We start from the raw sequence: 18379 nt of genomic DNA, 5'->3' as shown, positions 1-18379 counted from the left end.
AAGCGCTCACTACCAGGAGGGAGCTTTTGCCAGCCATCACCCCAAGCATGAGATTATAAGAGGGTCAGCGGGCACAAGCAACCACTTTGTCTAGAAACCAGCGACTGTATGCAAAGAGCAAACAGGAGAGCAGGCTCATGGAAAACCCCCCCACCGTGACTCACCAGCCTTTCTGACTACTGTCAAGGGTGTCAGGCAAGTGCTGCCATTTAGACAAGGGACAAATGCCTTGGTACATGCTTTACTTAAGCCTGCATTTACCCACATGCCAGTAGAGCTCCTTGTGAGCAGCACCTTATGAGAAATGAAGACCTGCACTCAACTCACTTGAACAGAAATGAGGAAAAAGGAGAGGGCAGCAAAAAAAAGACAAAAGGGAACAGGAAGAAAAAGGAAAGACAAAGCTGACTTCCTTCAAAGCCCACTGGCATCACTGAGATTTAAACACACCGTTGAAAACTCTTGTAAATCAGACCTAATTTGCCATATACCCTTTTTGTGAACTTTCACTTCTTAGACTAGCACAACTCAATTCCCAGGACCTTCCTACTTTTTACATTTCAAATGCTACTACGCCAATTTAGCTTAAAGATACAACTCAACAGTCAAAAGACTTCCATCAGAATTTGACTCCTTACAAGCAACATGCTGCTTTCTTGATCTATTTTGACCTACTTAAGCCCGGCTCACAACTGTGAATGGCAGCTGCGTAAGTGGGATTCTGCGCTATGCCAAGGGATGTTCACAGCACTGGGATTACACTCCCTCTGCTCTATCCTTCTTATAATCCAGTTTTCTCTTTCAGGTAATGACAGCTGCTACAAAACCCTTAACATTTAGATGGAGGCAGGTTAGAAGCATGCATCACAAGCAGCTAGTATGAATGTGTTAAGACAACAGTAAACAGAAGAAGCAGCTCTAATATATTCCATTTATACAAAAATAAATAGAGGTATTGTTTTAAGTAATACTTTGGTTTTTCAAGGCTTTTTGAAGTTTGTTTTTCCTGTAGACAGGCCCTTGAATTAACAGGCCATAATTTACATTTGCCAAGTTTTTTTTTTTTTTGGTAACGATACACAAAATTTCTATGCAAACTTTGTTAGACAATTATTTTCCTACGTTGCCTTTGATTTTTTTTTCCTTCCACACTGTCGTGCTCTGAGGATAAATATGACAGACATGAATACTAACAAAGGACACAGAAGATCGTCTAAAATGCTTCTATCAGCCGCTACATCAGCTAATTGTTATCTATTGTAATGTTCATTTCAAAAACAGCATTGAAAGAAAAATTGGAAGAACCAAGTCTTTGACTATAGATTGTTCTTTACCTTCACTTTTCATAAACTGACAAGCAATGCAAACATAGAATAAAACAATCCGTATCTTCATTTCTGATGCTTACACCATATCTCCTACACATGGCCATGAAAAGTCAGAAAAGAAAGTATATATGTATAAATATTAATAGTCGCACCCCAAGTTAATCTTCTCAAATAGAAGAACCATCAGAGTTACTGCCACAGATCCAGTATCTGCTGCCTTGACAAATTCCAACACAACAGTACACGCAATCCTTGTAAGAAACAAAAAATGCATTCTAGGAGACGCCAGCGGCTAAAAATGGATTCAATTCTCAAAGGAAAAATTGTTTGACAGTCTGTAATGCATCGAACAGATCTTAAGCAGTGATATTTGATGTTCTGTTTTTCTCCCTTTCAGATGACGATGAACATGAATGGATTGTTCGGACCTGCCGGAAAGGTTGAGATAAAATAACTGGAAATAAATTTAAACTATGAAAACAGCTTTTTGCTAGATGATAATATTACAAAGTAGGTAATTTGATTCATGATAAGTCTAATTTGTCCTTGTGGATTTGTATCAGCTTTTCCCTCTATAGGAATATAATCTTTTTGTCATCTTTGTCAGCATAAACAAAAATGGAAATAATCATTTAATCAGTCATTCTGAAAAAAAGCCATGGAAAAAAAAGCAGACTGTACTCATAATATTATTCCTGAGAGGTGTGCAGTGTAGTATACATACACATTATTAAGCCTGAAAACAATTTGTTAAAAAGAGTGCCTCAAATTCAATGTCAAAGTCATTCAAATCCATCTTAATCAACATTATTTTCCCAGATTTTAGTTAGCTGTCCTGGTGAATTCCTTTCCTCTCTTTTCGCTCAGTACTTTGATATTGATTGATCATTGTAATAATGTACACCAGAGGTATTCTTTAATGACTGGTTTGCTAACTAGGAAATTATATCCATTTACTACGAACGTTTGTTGAACTCTCCTGAAGCCAGAGTTTAACAAAATAATAAAAGAGGAAAACTGGGTGGGTTGCTGCTTGATTAGTAAGCCAGAAAGTATTTAAAAATAAAATAAAATGGAATTACATCATTTTCTGGATGTGAGTGCCAGCACTTCTACTTGCATTAACTTTATTTATTACACAAATAAGACATTTACAAAGCACAACATTAAAAGTATGTAACAAAACAGACATTGGTTTTACAAAAAAGTGCTTACAATTTAGTTTTACTTTTTTAAAATAAATATTAGTCTTGACTGTCCACTCATTCAGAGAATTTTTTTAACCATTGTAGCCAAGACATGCATAATTGCAACATGCTACAGCAAAATGATTGGCTGATGAAATAAAACTGATGTGTCTGTAATTGGCATCATACAGCTATATCACCGATAGTAGTGCAGGATTGATTCCCACTCCCCCATCCCAACTAGTGAGTTGTGTAAGCACCTTTAGCTAGGGCATTGGGGTTAACCAGCGTGAGCCAAAAAAAAATTTTGGTAGCAAAACTGTAAACCGTTCCACTTTCAGACCCTCACCATATTTAATTACCATATTAAATGTGAGTGAAAAGCCTTTCATTGGCTATCTTCATTGGATTTTGTCTGCAACAGTTTTTGTAAATAGCAACTGGAAAAGTTGAATACACAGAGTCTGCATTACTGCAGCAGAACCCATTTGGCAATTACTGAATAAACTAAAAAAATGAGAAGGATTTTTTAATTTTTTTTTTTTTTAATCTATAGACAGGAGATGAATGCAAATGACCTGAGATAAGGTTTGGTTCAGTGGCAACAGTCAGTGTGAAATGTGTTCTGAAACAATGTATTGAATAAATTAAAGGATTTCTTACATTCTTGGTACAGTTGAGTATTTTCCATACACATAATTAGCTCTAAAACTGCACAAGCTGAATTGCTTCCAGTTTTTGCAAACAATTTGGGCTTAATATAAACAGAGCCTGATTTCTGAATTAGCAAAGCTGCTCCTGGCTACTTGCTGGGGAAACTGCCCTTGAGCACAGTTTGTACAGTGCAATACACTGCATGTCTAGTGGTGATTCCACTACACATATTTGGTCAGAAACATCTACGTTACCTTAGCCCTGTGCATTGCACGCTGGTCCTGTCAGCGGTATCAGTTACAAAAACTTTGATATACAGTACATTTCACAAGTGTTTTTTTTTTTTTTGATCAGTAACTAAGTTGCTATTTAGCAGATACATACTTAATAGTCTCCCTTTCATTGCATTGCTGAGCCAGAAGATAAATGCATCAGACCATTTTCTCTGTCAGCAAAACAGTTGTGGAAATCTCAAGTACTGTGGGATGTCAGGTCAAGTTACAGCCTGGAGTCTCTCCTTCAGTCTTCCAACGAATAGCTACCCATTAGTTTATAGCACTAATTCCACAACTGAACAATCATTAGAACGCGCAAGCACAAATGGAGGAGAACGTTGGGCCCTGGTGACCCCTGCCAACCACCTTCAACTTCTCACAGCTATTTCAAGCAGACACAGCAACTACTACAACCTTGCAATAATAAATACTGAGAATCAGAACGCTCCACTAACAGCCAACAAAACGCGTGCCAGGCCTTTTGCTCGTTGCTATAGCCAAGGAGAAAAGCAACCAAAACAGATGCAACTTTTGACTGTTCTCTCACCAAAGGGACACTTCTGGAGCAGTGGTTCCGGGCAGGTCATGGCTGCAGCAGTGTCTTGTCATTGTTTGTACACATTGGAAACAATTATTTGCTTGCCAAGAGGTTACAATAATATATTGCAGGCCTAATTTCCTCCCTGCTTTTGAATATTATTTTAAGTTGGGAGATAGAGCTGCTAGCTGTTTGTTGCGGTTAATCAGAATACTGGCCTAACTGTCCAAACTGTTACCATCACTGCATAGATAGATATATGTATTAATATATGTGTGTGTGTGTGTGTGAGATACACACACACACACACACACACACACACACACACACACATATACACACACATATGCATATATAAATATATATATGTACATATATATGTGCAGCTGTTTCAACAAATATGGATAAGTGTTTGTATTCAGTTACTTTTCAGACGGAGACTCCAGCTCTCCCTGCAGCTCGCGCTGCGGTCGTGGTGGCGAGCGCTTAGCTGGAGCAGTCTGTTGCCCAGCGGCATCGCAGCACCTGTAGGGCAGGGCCAGGGAAAGGCTTGCCATGTTTGCAACGCTGCCCGGCCAAACCAGCGGGACGGCTGCCCGCTCGGCCGACGCTGGAGATTGATCCAGGTTCTCCCGGAGAGAAAAACACATGTATCTACAGTCTGAATTAAAAACAAGTTATGTAACTGATGGATTCCTGTCTTCTGTTCCTTGGGCACAGTTCGCTCCCATTACACATTAACTGTGGCTCATAGTAGGCTTTCACATTTTTGGAAATGCTGCCTCCACCAGCGTGCGTACATGGAGAGAGGTTTTGTTATAGACCTAATCTTGGCTTGGTGCAAACTGAGAAGGGTTGGCAAATGTTAGTTGTTTACTTTTTGTTATTACCGTCAATGAAGTATCATTTCAGAGCTTTTTCCCTGATCTGGGGCCAGAGTGCTGAGTACTTCCTTTGTTGTTGCAAGGGGGCTGCCTCCGAGGGTGAGCCCTGCATTGCCTGCTCCTCTGAGAGCAGTCGTTCTGGACTGTGCCTTCGGCCGAGGGCTTGGCAGAAGCAGCAGCGATACGCCAGCAACGGAGAACAACACAAGGGCAGAGGTAAGCAGCCAACGCTGCCAGATGAAAGGACAGGCCGTCACGTTGCTGTACACTCGGCTAGTGACTGTTCCTGCTGGCCTTACAGGCACTGTTGTTTCCACTTTCTTAACCGGTCTCTGATTTCTGCCCAACTGTTTTCACTGACTGAACTTGTTGCTGGAGTCCCCCTCGCGGGGTCCATACCAGAGCAAAACATTTCTACACATTCATGGGCCAGCCCCCACTCAGGATGTCCCAGTCCCAGTGCATTACGTGGCTACGAGGTTTGTGTAGGTGCATTCTTCAATCACCCATTCATGATCCAATACGACTCCCAGGAAATAAAGTAGTTTGTTAATAAGATTTAAGAATAAAAAATGATGATTTGGCAGATGGCTGTGAGATAAGAGATATATTCAGTGCTCTGAGAACAAGTTGGCAATGAAAACCATCAGAGTGCTAAACCTGACTCTGCCACCAACCCCCACTGCCCCTTTCAGTTTAGGACATCTCAGTTTCCCCTCCTAAAAAATGGGGGGGAAAACCCTAAGATTTACTTACCTTACAGAGCGAGCAAAGGACATGTGGTTCTAAAGCACTTTGAGGAGGAAGAGAAACTGCCTACTTCCAGCGGGCATCATGGTTTCCACTTAGTGGAGTCACAGCTACCAATGCACTTGGCTCAGGAAGTTCTGCATATGTATTAAGCTGCTGAGCCAAAGAGCCCATTTCAGATTTCACACGTGAGTGTAAATAAGGAGGGATGTCCTGGAACCAGCAGTGCTTCACTGGTGCAAAAGAGAATCAGGCCAAACCACGTGAATTCCTCCTCTCTTTGTATTGATAGGCGGTCATCGAACCCCCCTGTGACTCGGCATTTACTGTTTTGTTTGTATTCCCATGATTTTGGAAGCAAGATTTTAAGCACAGTAGAGTCACTAATTTTGACTGCGTCCGGCATTGCCTTGGAGAGACTCACTGTCATTCTACAAGTCCACAAGAAACAAGTGAAAAATGTAACTGTGCACTCAACACACACATACACAGAGTGCTGCTGGAGAAATAATAGTGGATGTTAGATGCTGGTCAATGGAAAAAACCGAGAATGCTGGATTTGAGTTTCTCCTGCATGACTGATTACAGTTGCCTTGGATTGGACACTGTATTTCAACGACTGAGGGGCAGTGGTGCTGGTAGCGCCATGGACAGATGAGGAAGAGTTCGCGCAGTCAGTACTGAAAGAGGATGACCTAGTGGGAAAAACGTGAATTGAGCATTAGCTACTTTAAAAGACAAGCAACCCTCACAATGGACACGTATTCCTAGGGAACAGCAAGAAAAGCACATGTGCCTGCCACCGTGGCGGGCTCTCAGGCAGCAAGCTGCCCCGTGGAGCACATCCCTCCTGCAACCACTGTTTGCCTTGAGCGTCCTCAGTCCTGCCCACGAAACAGAGCAACGCGAGCACCATAGATAGATATCCATAGCTGGGATATCCCAAACAAGAGATAATGGGAGTATGATAATACACGTCTTAATTTAAGTGAGAGATGCACCAACAGGCAGATATTTAGCTGTAAAATTGTATGATACTATACGACAAATGGCAACCAGCAGTTATTTTATTTGCTCTGTGATATCCTCTACAACAGCTACCAAAAAGATTAAGATCAATATCAACTATCCTTAATCTATCCACCTCGTTTGTTAATCATTACAGGTTTCCCTCAAACAGTGGGTCACGCATTCAACCTGGCTGCCCCGCAGGTGCTACCTGCCCTCTCCTGCGGCTGGGGAAGCGGTCGCTGCTCCGCTTCGCTCCGTATGCCACCAGGCAAACACCACCGCCACTCGCACGTGCTGGGCGCACCGAGAGGAGCGGAGACGCGCGTGCTCCTCTCTGTGCAGAGGGAGACAGAGACTCATTGCTTACATAGGTTTCTCCAGGATTTTAACTATCATTGTATTTAACAAATTTAAAAAATTTTGAATGGAAAAAGATACTGCTTCAGGAATTCAACGTGAAAGTGATCCCTTGAAAAAGTAATTTGTTTCAGGGGCAGCTCCAGTCCTGCAACATTTGCAAGAACGTAGCTGCATTTAAATGACAGAAACTAGTCGCCGCAATGAAGTTTCTTTGAATGACAGAATCAGGACCAAGGCCATGGTATAATTTTTTGGAAAATCTCAAGTTTTTGTTGTGTAGATATCATGATAAAATGGTAGCATTTAAACTGAAAAAGTAACTTTGCTGTGCCCCTGCTTGTGCTTATCAAAACAGCACTCAATAATCTAGGGTTGCTGCACTGAATAGAGAGAGATGTGGAAAGAGGAAAGCTGATAACTTCTAAAAGTAAAGACAAAAGCTGAAACAAAAACAGTTGCCAAATGCTCCATGTTTTTCAAAATGAAGCCACTTAACTGGATTCCTAAATAAAGTCTTCTGAGCCTAAGCATGGATATGCAGTTTCAGAAGTGAAATGAACTGTGTGTTAGAAAGGACAAATACTGAGTGTTCAACAGAAAAATATTGATATGCAATAGTGTTTCCTAGCCAGAGGTTGCGAAATAACATTTCTCCTAAAGACCTTGTAACAGGCAGTTGTTATTTTTTAAGCAATACTGGAATCCCCAAGAAATGTATCTTTCATGTTAACTCATGGAAAACTGGAAAGTCAGCACATGGCAAAGGTCCTCCCTGCTCAGTTATTAACAGCCGTTCACTGTTAGCATTGACAGAGTGCTCCGAGAGCTGAGTAACCGAGCAGGAGAAGGAAGCGCATTGCCATATAGAAAGGGAAGATAAAGAGGAGTTCAGGCAGGAAGATATCAAAATACTTCCAGGAATCCAAGCAGAGCATCCCAGCACATCCCAACAAGGAGGAGTATTCAGTGAAGAACAAATTGACAGCATTTTTATCAGCAGTTGGCACATCAATCTAGGGCCACCAAAATAAAGCAGACACAGACAAACTGCTGACAGCTGCCCAAGGCTATGGAGAAGCAGTGATGTGGTCAAAAGGAGGCAGCGGCAATGACACGATACAAAAAAATCTTTGCTACAACTGAGGTTTGAGCCCAAAGCCTGAAACAGGGACTGCAATTACCTTCTCACCCCTGTTAGATAGTGGTCCTTCCATGTCCGCTTTGAGGTGCACCGGCGGCGCGGTGTAGGGGAGTCTGCAGTGCACTTGTCCACACTGTACCTGACCTGTGGATGAGAAGAGGCTTCAGCCTCTGTTGCTGCCAATGGCACAAGCCCTCCAGCCTCCGCGGCGGGCTCCCAGGCCAGGAACATCTCAGGGCACCCGTGAGAGGTAGCTGGTAGATCAAGCAGAGGCTTAACAGGAGCAGCGTTTCCCTGAGACCCGGGTGGGTGAGGGGGAAGCCTGCAAGTCCCACGTAACTGAAATGCTCCAGCCTGGCAAACCAGCAGGGACCAGAGCTGTCCCCCGCTTGGGCAGTGACTCCTTGCCACCGGGAATTATTAGAAAAAGCAACTTTGGTCTTGTGAACAGGAAGGTGAGCACCTGACTACCAAGCTAAACAAGCCCCGGTCATGCCCGTTCTCCATGACAAAAGAGAACATAAGGAGAGATAATGACCAATAAAGTAAAACCAATGCGGTGTCTCCCTTGGGGATGAGGCATCCTCAAGGAAGAGGTATTTGGGACTTCCCAGTCAAGGGGCCCTTCAAAACTCCCCAAAGGGCAAAGTCTTTCAGGCCATGAAATGGAAGAATGCACGCACCACTGGTGCCCATGAGCACGGGCATGCCCAACGCGCTGTCACCAGCTCCCAGCCCAGCATCCCGCTGCTCCCGGCCAGACCAAGCCCACCCGGCACCAGAGCCCATCCCGGCCTTGGGCGGCGACCCTCCCTCCAGCCCCGCTTACTTTCGATGTAGCCGTGCAGGGTTACCATCCTGGCCCTCTCCGGGCTGCTGAAGGGGGAGTAGTGAATGTCATCGGGGAGCGAGGAGGGGATGCGGGATGGGGGTGCTCCAGAGGGCGGCACCGTGTGCTGCGGCGTGTGTTTTTTATGGCGTGCTCGGCAGTTTTGAAACCAAACCTGAAACACCGAGAGAAACAACCACTATCTGGGTGAAGAGATATTTGGTCCGAAACACGCTCATTTGCAAAGACCCCAAGACGACTATCTCGTTCAAAGGGAATCAGCCGTAGTCAGAAATCTGAACACTGAAATAATTTCTTGCTAGTGCTCTCCTGCCCATCCACGGCCAGAGCGGGCTCTCTACAGGTCCTCCATTGCAGCAGTAACTCGGGCATGAAGGATTTGGGCGAGTCTTACTTGGACTTTAACCTTCAAACCCAGCTAGCCTGGCCTAAGAGCCCTGCTCTGATCAGCTGAGGGCTACATCTGAGTAGACAAGGTAAGAGACAAAGGGGCACAAAACCAAGGAAAAGCTCAGACTAGGAGAAGATAGGCCTTTAGGGAAGATAATCCTGATGTCGTGTTAATCACTGATGTTTTATCACATTCGAAAACCGTGCCAGCACAACGCTAAAGCAGAGAAAATGAAGGTCAGGGTCATAGGATACAGACCTGTTCCAGCTGACTGATCCTTACCAAAGCTCACGCCTTTTAGCTGGAAGAACAGCTAGGGGATTCTGCTGTCGAGCTAAAACCTGGGGGGCTCAGTTGCCTTTTTGTTGTTGTTTTTAATGCCAGGTTTTCTGTTTTCTTTCTTATGTTTTAATTTCTGAAGATAGCTGGGAGTAAAAGCGTTCGACAGCTCGCGGCGAAGGGAAACTCCCGGAGGCCGCGCGGACTGGATCGCAGCGAAGGAAACAGCCGCAAGCCTTTGACAAATTGTTTCCTGCCCAAAGCACCTTTAAAAAATGTCCACATTAAAAAATACTTGGTCTTTAGCTAATTGAAGGATCTCAATAACTGAGACGTGAGCCAGATTTTCACACACCAGAAATTTAGATGAGTCTTTGGCAAGACGATCCTGGATGAAAGCTCCAAGTTCGCTTTAATTGTTCGTGTTTCTTATTGTATTCAGAAAGTATGTTAGCAGAACAGTAAAGTGAGGAATCGAACTGCAGCAGGGGCCACAGCTGGGACGACTGCGGGAACTGCAAGCTGGGATTTGCACAGGGATTTGCACACATTTTTATCCCGGCCCCTGCCGTTTTGCTTTCCCTTCCCTCGTACGCAGCCCGAGCCCGGGGACTTTGCTGCAGCCGCTGCCGGGATCTCCACGAGCTTCTCCCGGGGCTGCAAAACGTCGTTGGTCTGGCAGCCCCTCAGGCTCGACCTCTCGCGGGGCAGGCTCGCTTGGCCGGCTCCCGGCGGCCGCGCGGGGCAGGGGGCCGAGCGCCTTCGCGCCCGGGGCCGCTCTCGGCGAGAGGCCGGGCGGCGGGCCGGCCTGGTGTGCCGCGACGAAGCAAAGGGGCGCCGGGCGGCGTGTCGCAGGCAGTTTTCTTGAACTGGTTCGGGCAGGCTGGGGGCAGCGTCTTTTTTTTCACTGCGCGGCGCAAGAGAGAAGACTGGAGAAGGGCCGGGGCCTCACCTGGATGACTCTGCGGCTCAGCCCCGTCATGTCGGCGAGCTTCTGGAGCGTCTGGGCGTCGGGGTTGTTGTCCTGAGCGAACTGCGCCTGCATGACCTGGCGGGCAGAGGGAGCGGGCGGTGAGGCCGGGCGGCGGCGGGGGCAGGCGCGCCGCTGCCCGCCGCCCCGGCCGGCCCCGCTACCTGCAGCTGCTCGGCGGTGAAGGAGGTGCGGGCCCTCTTGGCGGGCTTGGGCTGGCTGTCCTGCTCCGAGGGCACGGCCCCCTCCAGCGTGAGCCCGTTGCCTGCGGGAGAGAAGCGGTGACGGCGGGCGCCCAGCGGTGGGAAAGGCGGGGGCAGAGCTTGCCGAAAGCGCGCTGCCTGCCCGCCCCGGCCAGGGCAGCGACGGGGCTGCTACGGGTCGGAAACCCGAGCGCTGCAAACCGCCTCTCCGCGCGACGGTGGGGCGCCCCGGGGCGAAGGGCGGCCGGGCCCCCGCGTGCCCCCCCCCCAGCGCAGCACGGCACCCTCCCTCGGGGGCCGGCGCGCCCCGGCGGCCCCTTCCCCAGCAGAGCCGGCAGGACGCGGCGGGCGCAGCAGACGGGGAGAGCGGGGCCCCTCGGCGCCCGGCCGGCGCGGGGCACGGCCAAGCGCCCCAGGAGGCGCCGGGCAGCGGCGCGCGGCCCGGCCCCGGGATGCGCCGGCTCAGCCGGCGGCCGCGCGGCGAGCTGGACCGGCCGCCGATTGTCTTGGCTGGAGTTGAAGGACTTTCTCGCAGGGTTTGACTCCTTCCCTCGGGGTGATGAATGGGACTGCGACTGGGGCAACAGCTGTTTATTTTCCTTGCATGTAAAACCTCATGTGCCGGCGAAATCGCTGGGTGATTACCGGGGCGGGCGGGCGGGCGGCCCCCCGGCTCCGCAGGCGGCGCGGCCCCCGGCGGCGCCCCCGGCCCCTCGGCCGCGCGCGGCGCTGCCCAGCCCCGGCAGCAGAAACGCTGATTATTTGCACGTCAGGTTGCTGATAGCTCCCGCGCGGGCCGGGCCGGGCCGCGGCGCGTCCTCCCCGGCGCAGCCCGGCCCCTCGAGCCCGCCGCCCCGCAGAGCGCCCGGCGCTGGCCGAGGACGGCCCTCGCTGCCCGGCGCGGCTTCCCGCTCCTCCGGCTGCCGGAGACCGCGGTCACCCGCCTCCCCAGACCCCCTCCCGGTGCCCCGGGAGCGCAGAGCCCGCCGCAGGGCCGAGCGGGCACCACGGGGGCCCCGAGTCGGCAGCAGCATTTATTGCTGGCGATTTTAACTCTGAAGCCTAATGATGGTCGTTTGAAGTCGACGCTTCAATGACTTCAAGCTGCCTCAGCTCCTCGGGAGAAGAGGAGCTGCTCAGAGGCCCCGATGCCCCCGCCGGGGCTGAGGCTCTGCGGCCGCCCCGGGCCCAGCGGCCCCTCGCGCAGCCTGGGCTCCCGCAGCGCCAGCCGGGCTAGCGGGGAGCCCGGGCCGCCTCCTGCCGCCCTGCCAGCACGCGGCAGCTCTCGGCCAGCCCCGGCGAAGGCCGAGCCTCGTCGGGCCGCCAGGAAGGTGGAAGTGAGCTGCTGGGCTGCGCCGTCCCGGCGGCGTGGGGCTCGCCGGGGGGCCGGCCCGGGGGCCGCTGCCAAGCCCCGGGGACGGCTTGTCCCCCCGCCAGCTTTCCCGTCTCACCGACTCCGGGTGCCAGGGCAGGATTAGCCCCTCTGCAGGGCCCGGCCCGGCGCTGCCCGCCGGCATCTCCGCGCGCCCCGTACCGTTTTCGGCCGCTCGCTTGAGGTTCTCGATCATGGTGTCGTAGTGGATGCGGCAGAGCACCTTCTCCTCCACCAGGCCGAACTCCTCGCCGGTGGAGAGCTGCCGCTTGCAGGAGAAGCAGGCGAAGCAGGCGAGGTGGTAGGCGTTGCCGCGGGCCCGCCGCACCCAGTCGCTGGCGTAGATCTGCCGGCCGCAGCGGGCGCACTTGGTACCGAAGCGGCTGCGGGAAGAGGGGAAAGTCGGGGTGAGAGGGGAGGCGGCACCCGCCGGCGCGGGGCCGGGGACGGAGCAGAGTCCTGCGGGACGGGGACGCACCGCCGGACGGGGACGCACCGCCATGCAGGACGGGGACGCACCGCCGGACAGGGACGCACCGCCGGACAGGGACGCACCGCCATGCAGGACGGGGACGCACCGCCGGACGGGGACGCACCGCCGGACGGGGATGAGGATGCACCACTGGACAGGGACACACACCGCGCGGGATGGCGATGCACCGCCACGCAGGACAGGGATGCTCCATCGCGCGGGGACGCACTGCCACGTGGGACGGGGACGCACCACCGGACGGGGACGCACCGCCGGACAGGACAGCGCCCGGGGCCGGGGCAGGCAGAGGCAGGCGAGCGCTGGGGTCATGCGGCGGAGTGAATCACTTCCCGCGTTCATGGCCTTTTTATTTTGATAACCGGCAACACGACACTCGGATGGAAACGCCGTTAGAGCCGCTTTTCCCCTAGTCCGATAAACCGAAACATCTGTTTTCGGCCGCAGCGCGGGCCGGCGCGGAAGGGGGGTCCCTTCGCTGCGAGGCGACGGTGCGCGCAGCCGATCTGCTTGCGCCAGAGAGCTGCCCAGCGCAGAGCCGGCGGCCGGCGCCGCGCGCCCGAGAGCTGGGCCCCGGCTCGGCGCCTGAAAAGCCGCGTTTGTCGGGCGGGGGCGGACCAGGCGCTCGGGACGGCGGCGGCGGAGGAGCCTCCTCCACGCGCCCGCCTGCTCCCGCGCCGTTTTATTCCTACTGTTGTTTAAAAAAAAAAACAATTACATGAAATGAAAAGAAAAATCAGCGGCGGCAGCGGCGGCAGAGCCGGGGGCCGGGTGGGCGCTGCTCCGGCGGAGCCCCCCCAAACCCGCCCGGCCCCGACTGCCGCTCGAGCACTGCCGCCGTCGCTCGGCCGTCGAGGCGGCCGCAGGCGCCCCACGCGCCGCAGCCCCGGCCCGGCCCGGCGGCGCGGAGCGGCCCCAGCGCCCGCAGCGCCTCCGCGCCGGCGCCGAGCCTGCCCGACGCTGCCATTACTAATTGCAAAACTATCCGGGAGGAAAGGAAAAGGGTTGAATTTTTCAGCTGGACCAGAGTTGACCAAAAAGAGGCGGAAAAAAAAAAAAGAAAAAGAAAAAGCAAGCAGGGCGGCCCTGGAGAGGACAGCGCTGGGCTGAAACGGCTCAGCCTCAGCTCAGAGACTTCGCTAATTCGCTTCAGATGGGAGCGCTGCACGCTGACGCCGGGCCAGCTCCTCTCTGCACACGCACAAACAAAAGAGCTGCATTCATTTTTTATTTCGAAGCAGCGATCGCTGCTGCGAGTCGAAGGGCTCGGGGGGCCGGGCGGCACGGACAGGGCTCTCGGGCCGGGGGCCGGCGCCGGCCTGGGCAGCTGCCGTGGGGGAGCGAACGGTGTTCGCACGCGGGGAAGCGCGGGAAGAGGCGAGGTGCCGCCGTGGGGGAGCCGCGCGGCCCTCCCCGGCCCCGCGGGAGACCCTGCGGGGAAGACGCCGCCGCCGCCGGCGCTGGCCGCGGTCCCTGCCCGCGGGGCCGCCGCGAGCCGCCTGCCGCAAGGACCCCTGCTAAGGCGGGCACGAGGCCGCCGGGCGCTGCCGGCGGCGGATGCGCGCATCCGGCCCGAGACCTCGGCCTTGACCGGGGCACGTGCCGCTGGCGGGCGCCCGATGGTGGCCGGGCGAAGGCCGCAGCCGGGTGCCGGCGAGCGCCGCTCCCCTCGGCCGGCCGGCGCTTCGCTGCCCGGGGAGGGTGCCGACGGGTGCCGGGCCCCCCGCGCGTCCCGCCGTCCGCCTCGGCGCACGAGCCCCCCACGTGCTGCGCCGGCTTCGCTGCTCTGCTCTTAACGAACACGCTTCATCTGCTGAAAAAAGGAGGGGGGGGCAGAGGGGGGGCTCTAAAGGGTCGGCTTTTGCCATGCACGGGTGCCCACGGCGCCAGCCGGGCGTCAGGCTCACGGGCGCCTTCGCCAGCCTGGGGGCTGGGGGGACACTCGCCCCCCGGCCGGGAGAGGGGAGACGCAGCCGGGGGCGGCGGGGCCGAGCCGGGCTCCGGGCTGCTCGGCGCAGCCATCACCGCGGAGCGGCCCGGCGGCGGCGGCTGCTGCGAGCCCAGCCGAGCCGAGCCGGGCTGCTCCCCCCCGCCCGGACGCCTGGGCCCCGCGGCCGCGGCGGGACCGGGCTGCGCGGGGAGCCGCCGGCGCCGCCTGAGCCCGCGCGCACTCAGCGCACCTCCCCGCGCCGCGAGCCCGGGCGCCGCCGAGGGGCAGCGCGCAGCGGCGCGCAACGGCCGGCCCGGCCGGTCCCCGGCGCTGCGACCCGAGAGCAAAATTCCCCCCCTTCTCCAAACAATAAAAAAGCTCTTTTTCCGCGCCAGGCAAGGCAGGTTCGGGGGCCGCCACCCCCTGCGCGCCGCCGGCAGAGCCGGCCGCGCGCCCCGCGGAGCCCTCCGCGGTTTTCGTTTGCGGTTGGCGTCGCGGCCGCGGCACCCGGCGCCTGGCTGCGCCCGTCGCGGGGCGCGCAGGCACCTGCGCGCAGGGTGCTCCGCCAGGATTTTCTGTCTAAAATCATTTATTTCCCACCGAATTTGTTCACTGCGCGTCTCAAAGGCGACTGAAAGGCTCAGTTTGCTACTTTAAAACAGCGATGGGAAAGAGCTTTCATTGAAACAAAACCGTTAATGACATCGGAACGGTTACTAGTTAACGAGAAGCGCTGGAAGCGCTCTGGAACGGCACAACGGTGCCTTAGACTTGCCGAAAGCTCCTTGCCGAGGGAGGAGGAGATTTTGGTGAAACGACCGAAAACTACAGTTTTCCAACAAAACAGCCCCCGAGGACCCAAAGCTGCGCGGGGTCTCAGGACGGAGCCCAGCCCGGCGCGGCGGCCCCGGGGCCCCGAGCCGGCCGCCTCCGCCGAGCGCAGACCCCGCGGCCGCCCCGCGCCGCGCACCTGCGAGCGGGGCGCAGCGGCCCCAGGGGCCGGCCCATAATTTAGGAGGGAGCTGGAGACCCTTGCAGTAGCGAGCACCACAGGAATATAAAACAATTTCCTCCTCTTCTTCAGCGCGCACCCTGCTTAGAGCGCTTCCCCCCCCCCCGAAAACCGCCCGAAAGGGCAGCGCGGCAGCGGCGGGACGGAGCTGCCCGGCGCCCCGCTCCCCGCCAGGGTCATTCTCATTTCCTGCCTTGAATTTCCCCTTCCTCCTGGGGGCAAACCATATTTCCTCGTCGTGCCGAGATGGGGAAGAGTCAGAGCTGGGGGCTCGGATAATTATTTAAACCCTAATGAAGAGCTCAGAAATCCTCCATCCTCTCTGCCTCTCTTTTCTTGGGAGATTTCACGGTTTAAGGTTTATAATCAGAAGAGAGTGTCAAAGCCAGAAATATCACCTTGCTTCAGGACACCGCGGGTCTAAACCGAGCCGAGAAGCACCCAGAGAGTCCCCCACCGAGGCCAGGCTTTAACCCTGCCCAAACGCCAGGCAGAGCGGCTCGCGCTGCCGGGAATTTGGTTCAGTTCTTTAACATGCCACCGCCACCGCGGCTTTATCACTTCTGGTGCCCTTCCACGGCAAGAGGTGGTTTTAAAAAACCGCGTCACCTTGCAGCCAGCTAGATACATATTCCCTTTCTTTACAAAAGCCGGGATAAGGCAGCTCGGCAGTTGCTTCGGCGAGGGGCTGGGGAGAGGAGCGCGCCGGGGCCGAGATGCTCGCAGCGAGCCGGGGCGGCCGGGCCCAGCTCCCTCCCTCCGCATCCCCGCCGAGGGGCCCCGTCTGCTGCCGAGCAGCCGCGGACGCCTCTCTGCCTGCGGCTCTAAAGCTCTTTCAGCCTTTCCCCCCCCCCCCCACCAGCACCCGCGCAGGATCCGACCTTCCCTCGCCTGGAGGGAAGATGAGCGCGAAGCCCCGCGGAGCTGCCCCGGAGCCCCGGCCGGCAGCGCCGCGCAGCACCCGCACAGCCCCACGCAGCACCGCATAGCCCCGCACAGCCCCGCGCAGCACGGCGTAGCCCCGCGCAGCACCCGCGGCAGCGCCGCGCAGCACCCGCACAGCACCCGCGCAGCATCGCATAGCCCTGCACAGCATCCGCGGCAGCACCCGCACAGCACCGCACAGCACCGCGCAGCACCCGCAGCAGCACCCGCAGCAGCACCCGCAGCAGCACCCGCAGCAGCACCCGCAGCAGCCCCGCGCAGCCCTACCTGAAGTAGTCCATCTTGCAGAAGATCTCCTTGTTCTTGATGTAGCAGCTGTGCTGCTGGCGCAGCGAGGTGCGGCACACGGAGCACTCCAGGCAGCGGACGTGCCAGATGAGGTTGTTCACCTGGGGCAGAGAAGGGGCCGGCTGAGACCCGGCGCCGCCCGCCGCCGCCGCCCGCCGCCCGCCGCCCGCCGCCGCCGCTCACCTTGAGCAGGTACCGGTCGAGGATCTCCAGCCCGCAGCTGGAGCACACGTTCTTGCCGGCCGACGGCGTGGACGAGGAGGAGGACGGCGGGGAGCAGACGGACGGCGTGGAGGGCGTGCTGGGCGCCGAGCGGGCGTCCTCCTTGTCCAGGGCGCCGGGCAGCGGCTCCCCGTCGGGCTGCGACTGCGGGGACACCGCGGGGGGGGCGGGGGGTGAGACGGGACCCGGCCGTGCCCGGCGCTGCGCTTCCCGGGCTCCCGGCGGCTCCCGACGGCTCCCGCAGCCCCGGCCGGTCCCACAGCCCCGGCCCGGCGGATCCCGACGGCTCCCGGCCCGGCGGCTCCCCGTGGATCCCGACGGCTCCCGCAGCCCCCGGCCCGGAGGCTCCTGGTGGATCCCGACGGCTCCCGCAGCCCCCGGCCCGGCGGATCCCGACGGCTCCCGCAGCCCCGGCCCGGCGGCTCCCGGCGGATCCCGACGGCTCCCGCAGCCCCGGCCCCGCTTACCATGGCGCGGGCGTGCGGGTCGAGGCAGCGGGCGCTCGCCTTGGGCAGCGGCTCCGGCGGCATCACCTTGCGGGAGAGAGCGGGAGAAGGAGGCTGCGGCTCCATGCGCCGGGCGAGCGCGGGGCACCCTATATAAACCGCCTCAAAACAATAAATAAGAACTTTCTAGTGGCCATTTAAATCCTTTGCAACAAAAGCTGCGTCTCTTTAATGAAGCAATTTGAATGTGGATTGAATTCTCTCCCTGCCTGCACTTAACCCGGGCCTCTTGAAGTAATCGCTCGGTTCCCATGCGAGCCAAAGCGCTGAAAAAACCCCACAAACTACCTGCAATTAGAAATTGCCGTAAATGCCCGAGATAAGAGGTACCCAGAGTGTCAATTCCGGCTGTCAATCAGGGAATCCATCAGGCCACCCAAAGAATTGCAAATTTGATTTTTTTAATGGTAGTAATTAAAAATCGAAATTCTTCCCCCTCTCCCTCCGCCGAGCACAAAACGCCCCAGAAAGCGCCGGGATGGAAAAATCCTCCCCTTCGGCGCGGGAGGCTGCGAGCGGCCCCGGCCCCGGCCCCGGCCCCGGCCCCGGCCCCGGCCCCGGCGCGGCGGCTCCGCCGGGGCGGCCCCGGCCCGGCCCGGCCCGGCCCGCCCGACGGCGGCAGCGGCGCTCACCTTGCCCGGCTCGGCCGGGGCGCGGCGGCCGGGCCCGCGGGGCTGCCCGCCCTCATGGCTCCGGTGCATGGGGCGGGCGCGCCCGCTCCGCCCGCCGCCGCGCTCCGCGCTGCGCTGGGGCGGCCGCGGCAGGAAGGGCGGGAGCGGGCGGCCCCGCTCCG

The 18379-nt window shown here is 56.0% G+C and overlaps 2 protein-coding genes across 3 annotated transcripts in view; one reads left to right on the top strand and one right to left on the bottom strand.

Annotated features, from left to right (window-relative positions):
• Positions 1–3722, top strand: part of MORN5 (MORN repeat containing 5) — a 14973-nt gene extending 11251 nt beyond the window's left edge. Inside the window, exon 4 of the mRNA XM_068914973.1 lies at positions 1726–3722. Coding sequence (XP_068771074.1) covers positions 1726–1772 — 47 coding nt within the window. The 3' untranslated portion in view covers positions 1773–3722. The remainder of the gene's footprint in view (positions 1–1725) is intronic.
• Positions 1346–18305, bottom strand: LHX6 (LIM homeobox 6). 2 transcript variants are annotated; one of them, XR_011135645.1, is made up of 11 exons: positions 18219–18305; positions 17548–17688; positions 17042–17224; positions 16838–16959; positions 12356–12576; positions 10783–10883; positions 10601–10696; positions 8958–9132; positions 8169–8272; positions 5623–6311; positions 1346–5457 (listed from the first exon to the last, which is right to left on the bottom strand). XR_011135645.1 is itself a non-coding variant. In XM_068914972.1 (10 exons), exons 1-10 carry the CDS (start codon positions 18285–18287, stop codon positions 6291–6293), a joined length of 1233 nt encoding a protein of 410 aa, XP_068771073.1. In that variant the 5' UTR covers positions 18288–18305; the 3' UTR covers positions 1346–6290. The 2 variants fall into 2 exon arrangements, 1 of the variants encoding a protein (XP_068771073.1); XM_068914972.1 differs by having other exon boundaries at positions 1346–6311.
• Positions 18306–18379: the final 74 nt, after the last annotated feature.

Source organism: Struthio camelus, chromosome 20, assembly GCF_040807025.1.
Source record: "Struthio camelus isolate bStrCam1 chromosome 20, bStrCam1.hap1, whole genome shotgun sequence".
Taxonomy (NCBI): Eukaryota; Metazoa; Chordata; class Aves; order Struthioniformes; family Struthionidae; genus Struthio; species Struthio camelus.
The sequence above is the reverse complement of the archived record's forward strand: the minus strand, read 5'-3'. Positions and strand labels throughout refer to the sequence as shown.

Coding starts and splice junctions, on each gene's coding strand:
- LHX6 (XM_068914972.1), bottom strand. CDS start 18,287: ATGCACCGGAGCCATGAGGGCGGGCAGCCCCGCGGGCCCGGCCGCCGC. Junction 9,133..10,600: donor TGAGCCGCAGAGTCATCCAG/GTGAGGCCCCGG, acceptor TCGGTGTTTCAG/GTTTGGTTTCAAAACTGCCG. Junction 6,312..8,168: donor TATCTAACAGGGGTGAGAAG/GTAATTGCAGTC, acceptor TTTTCCCACTAG/GTCATCCTCTTTCAGTACTG.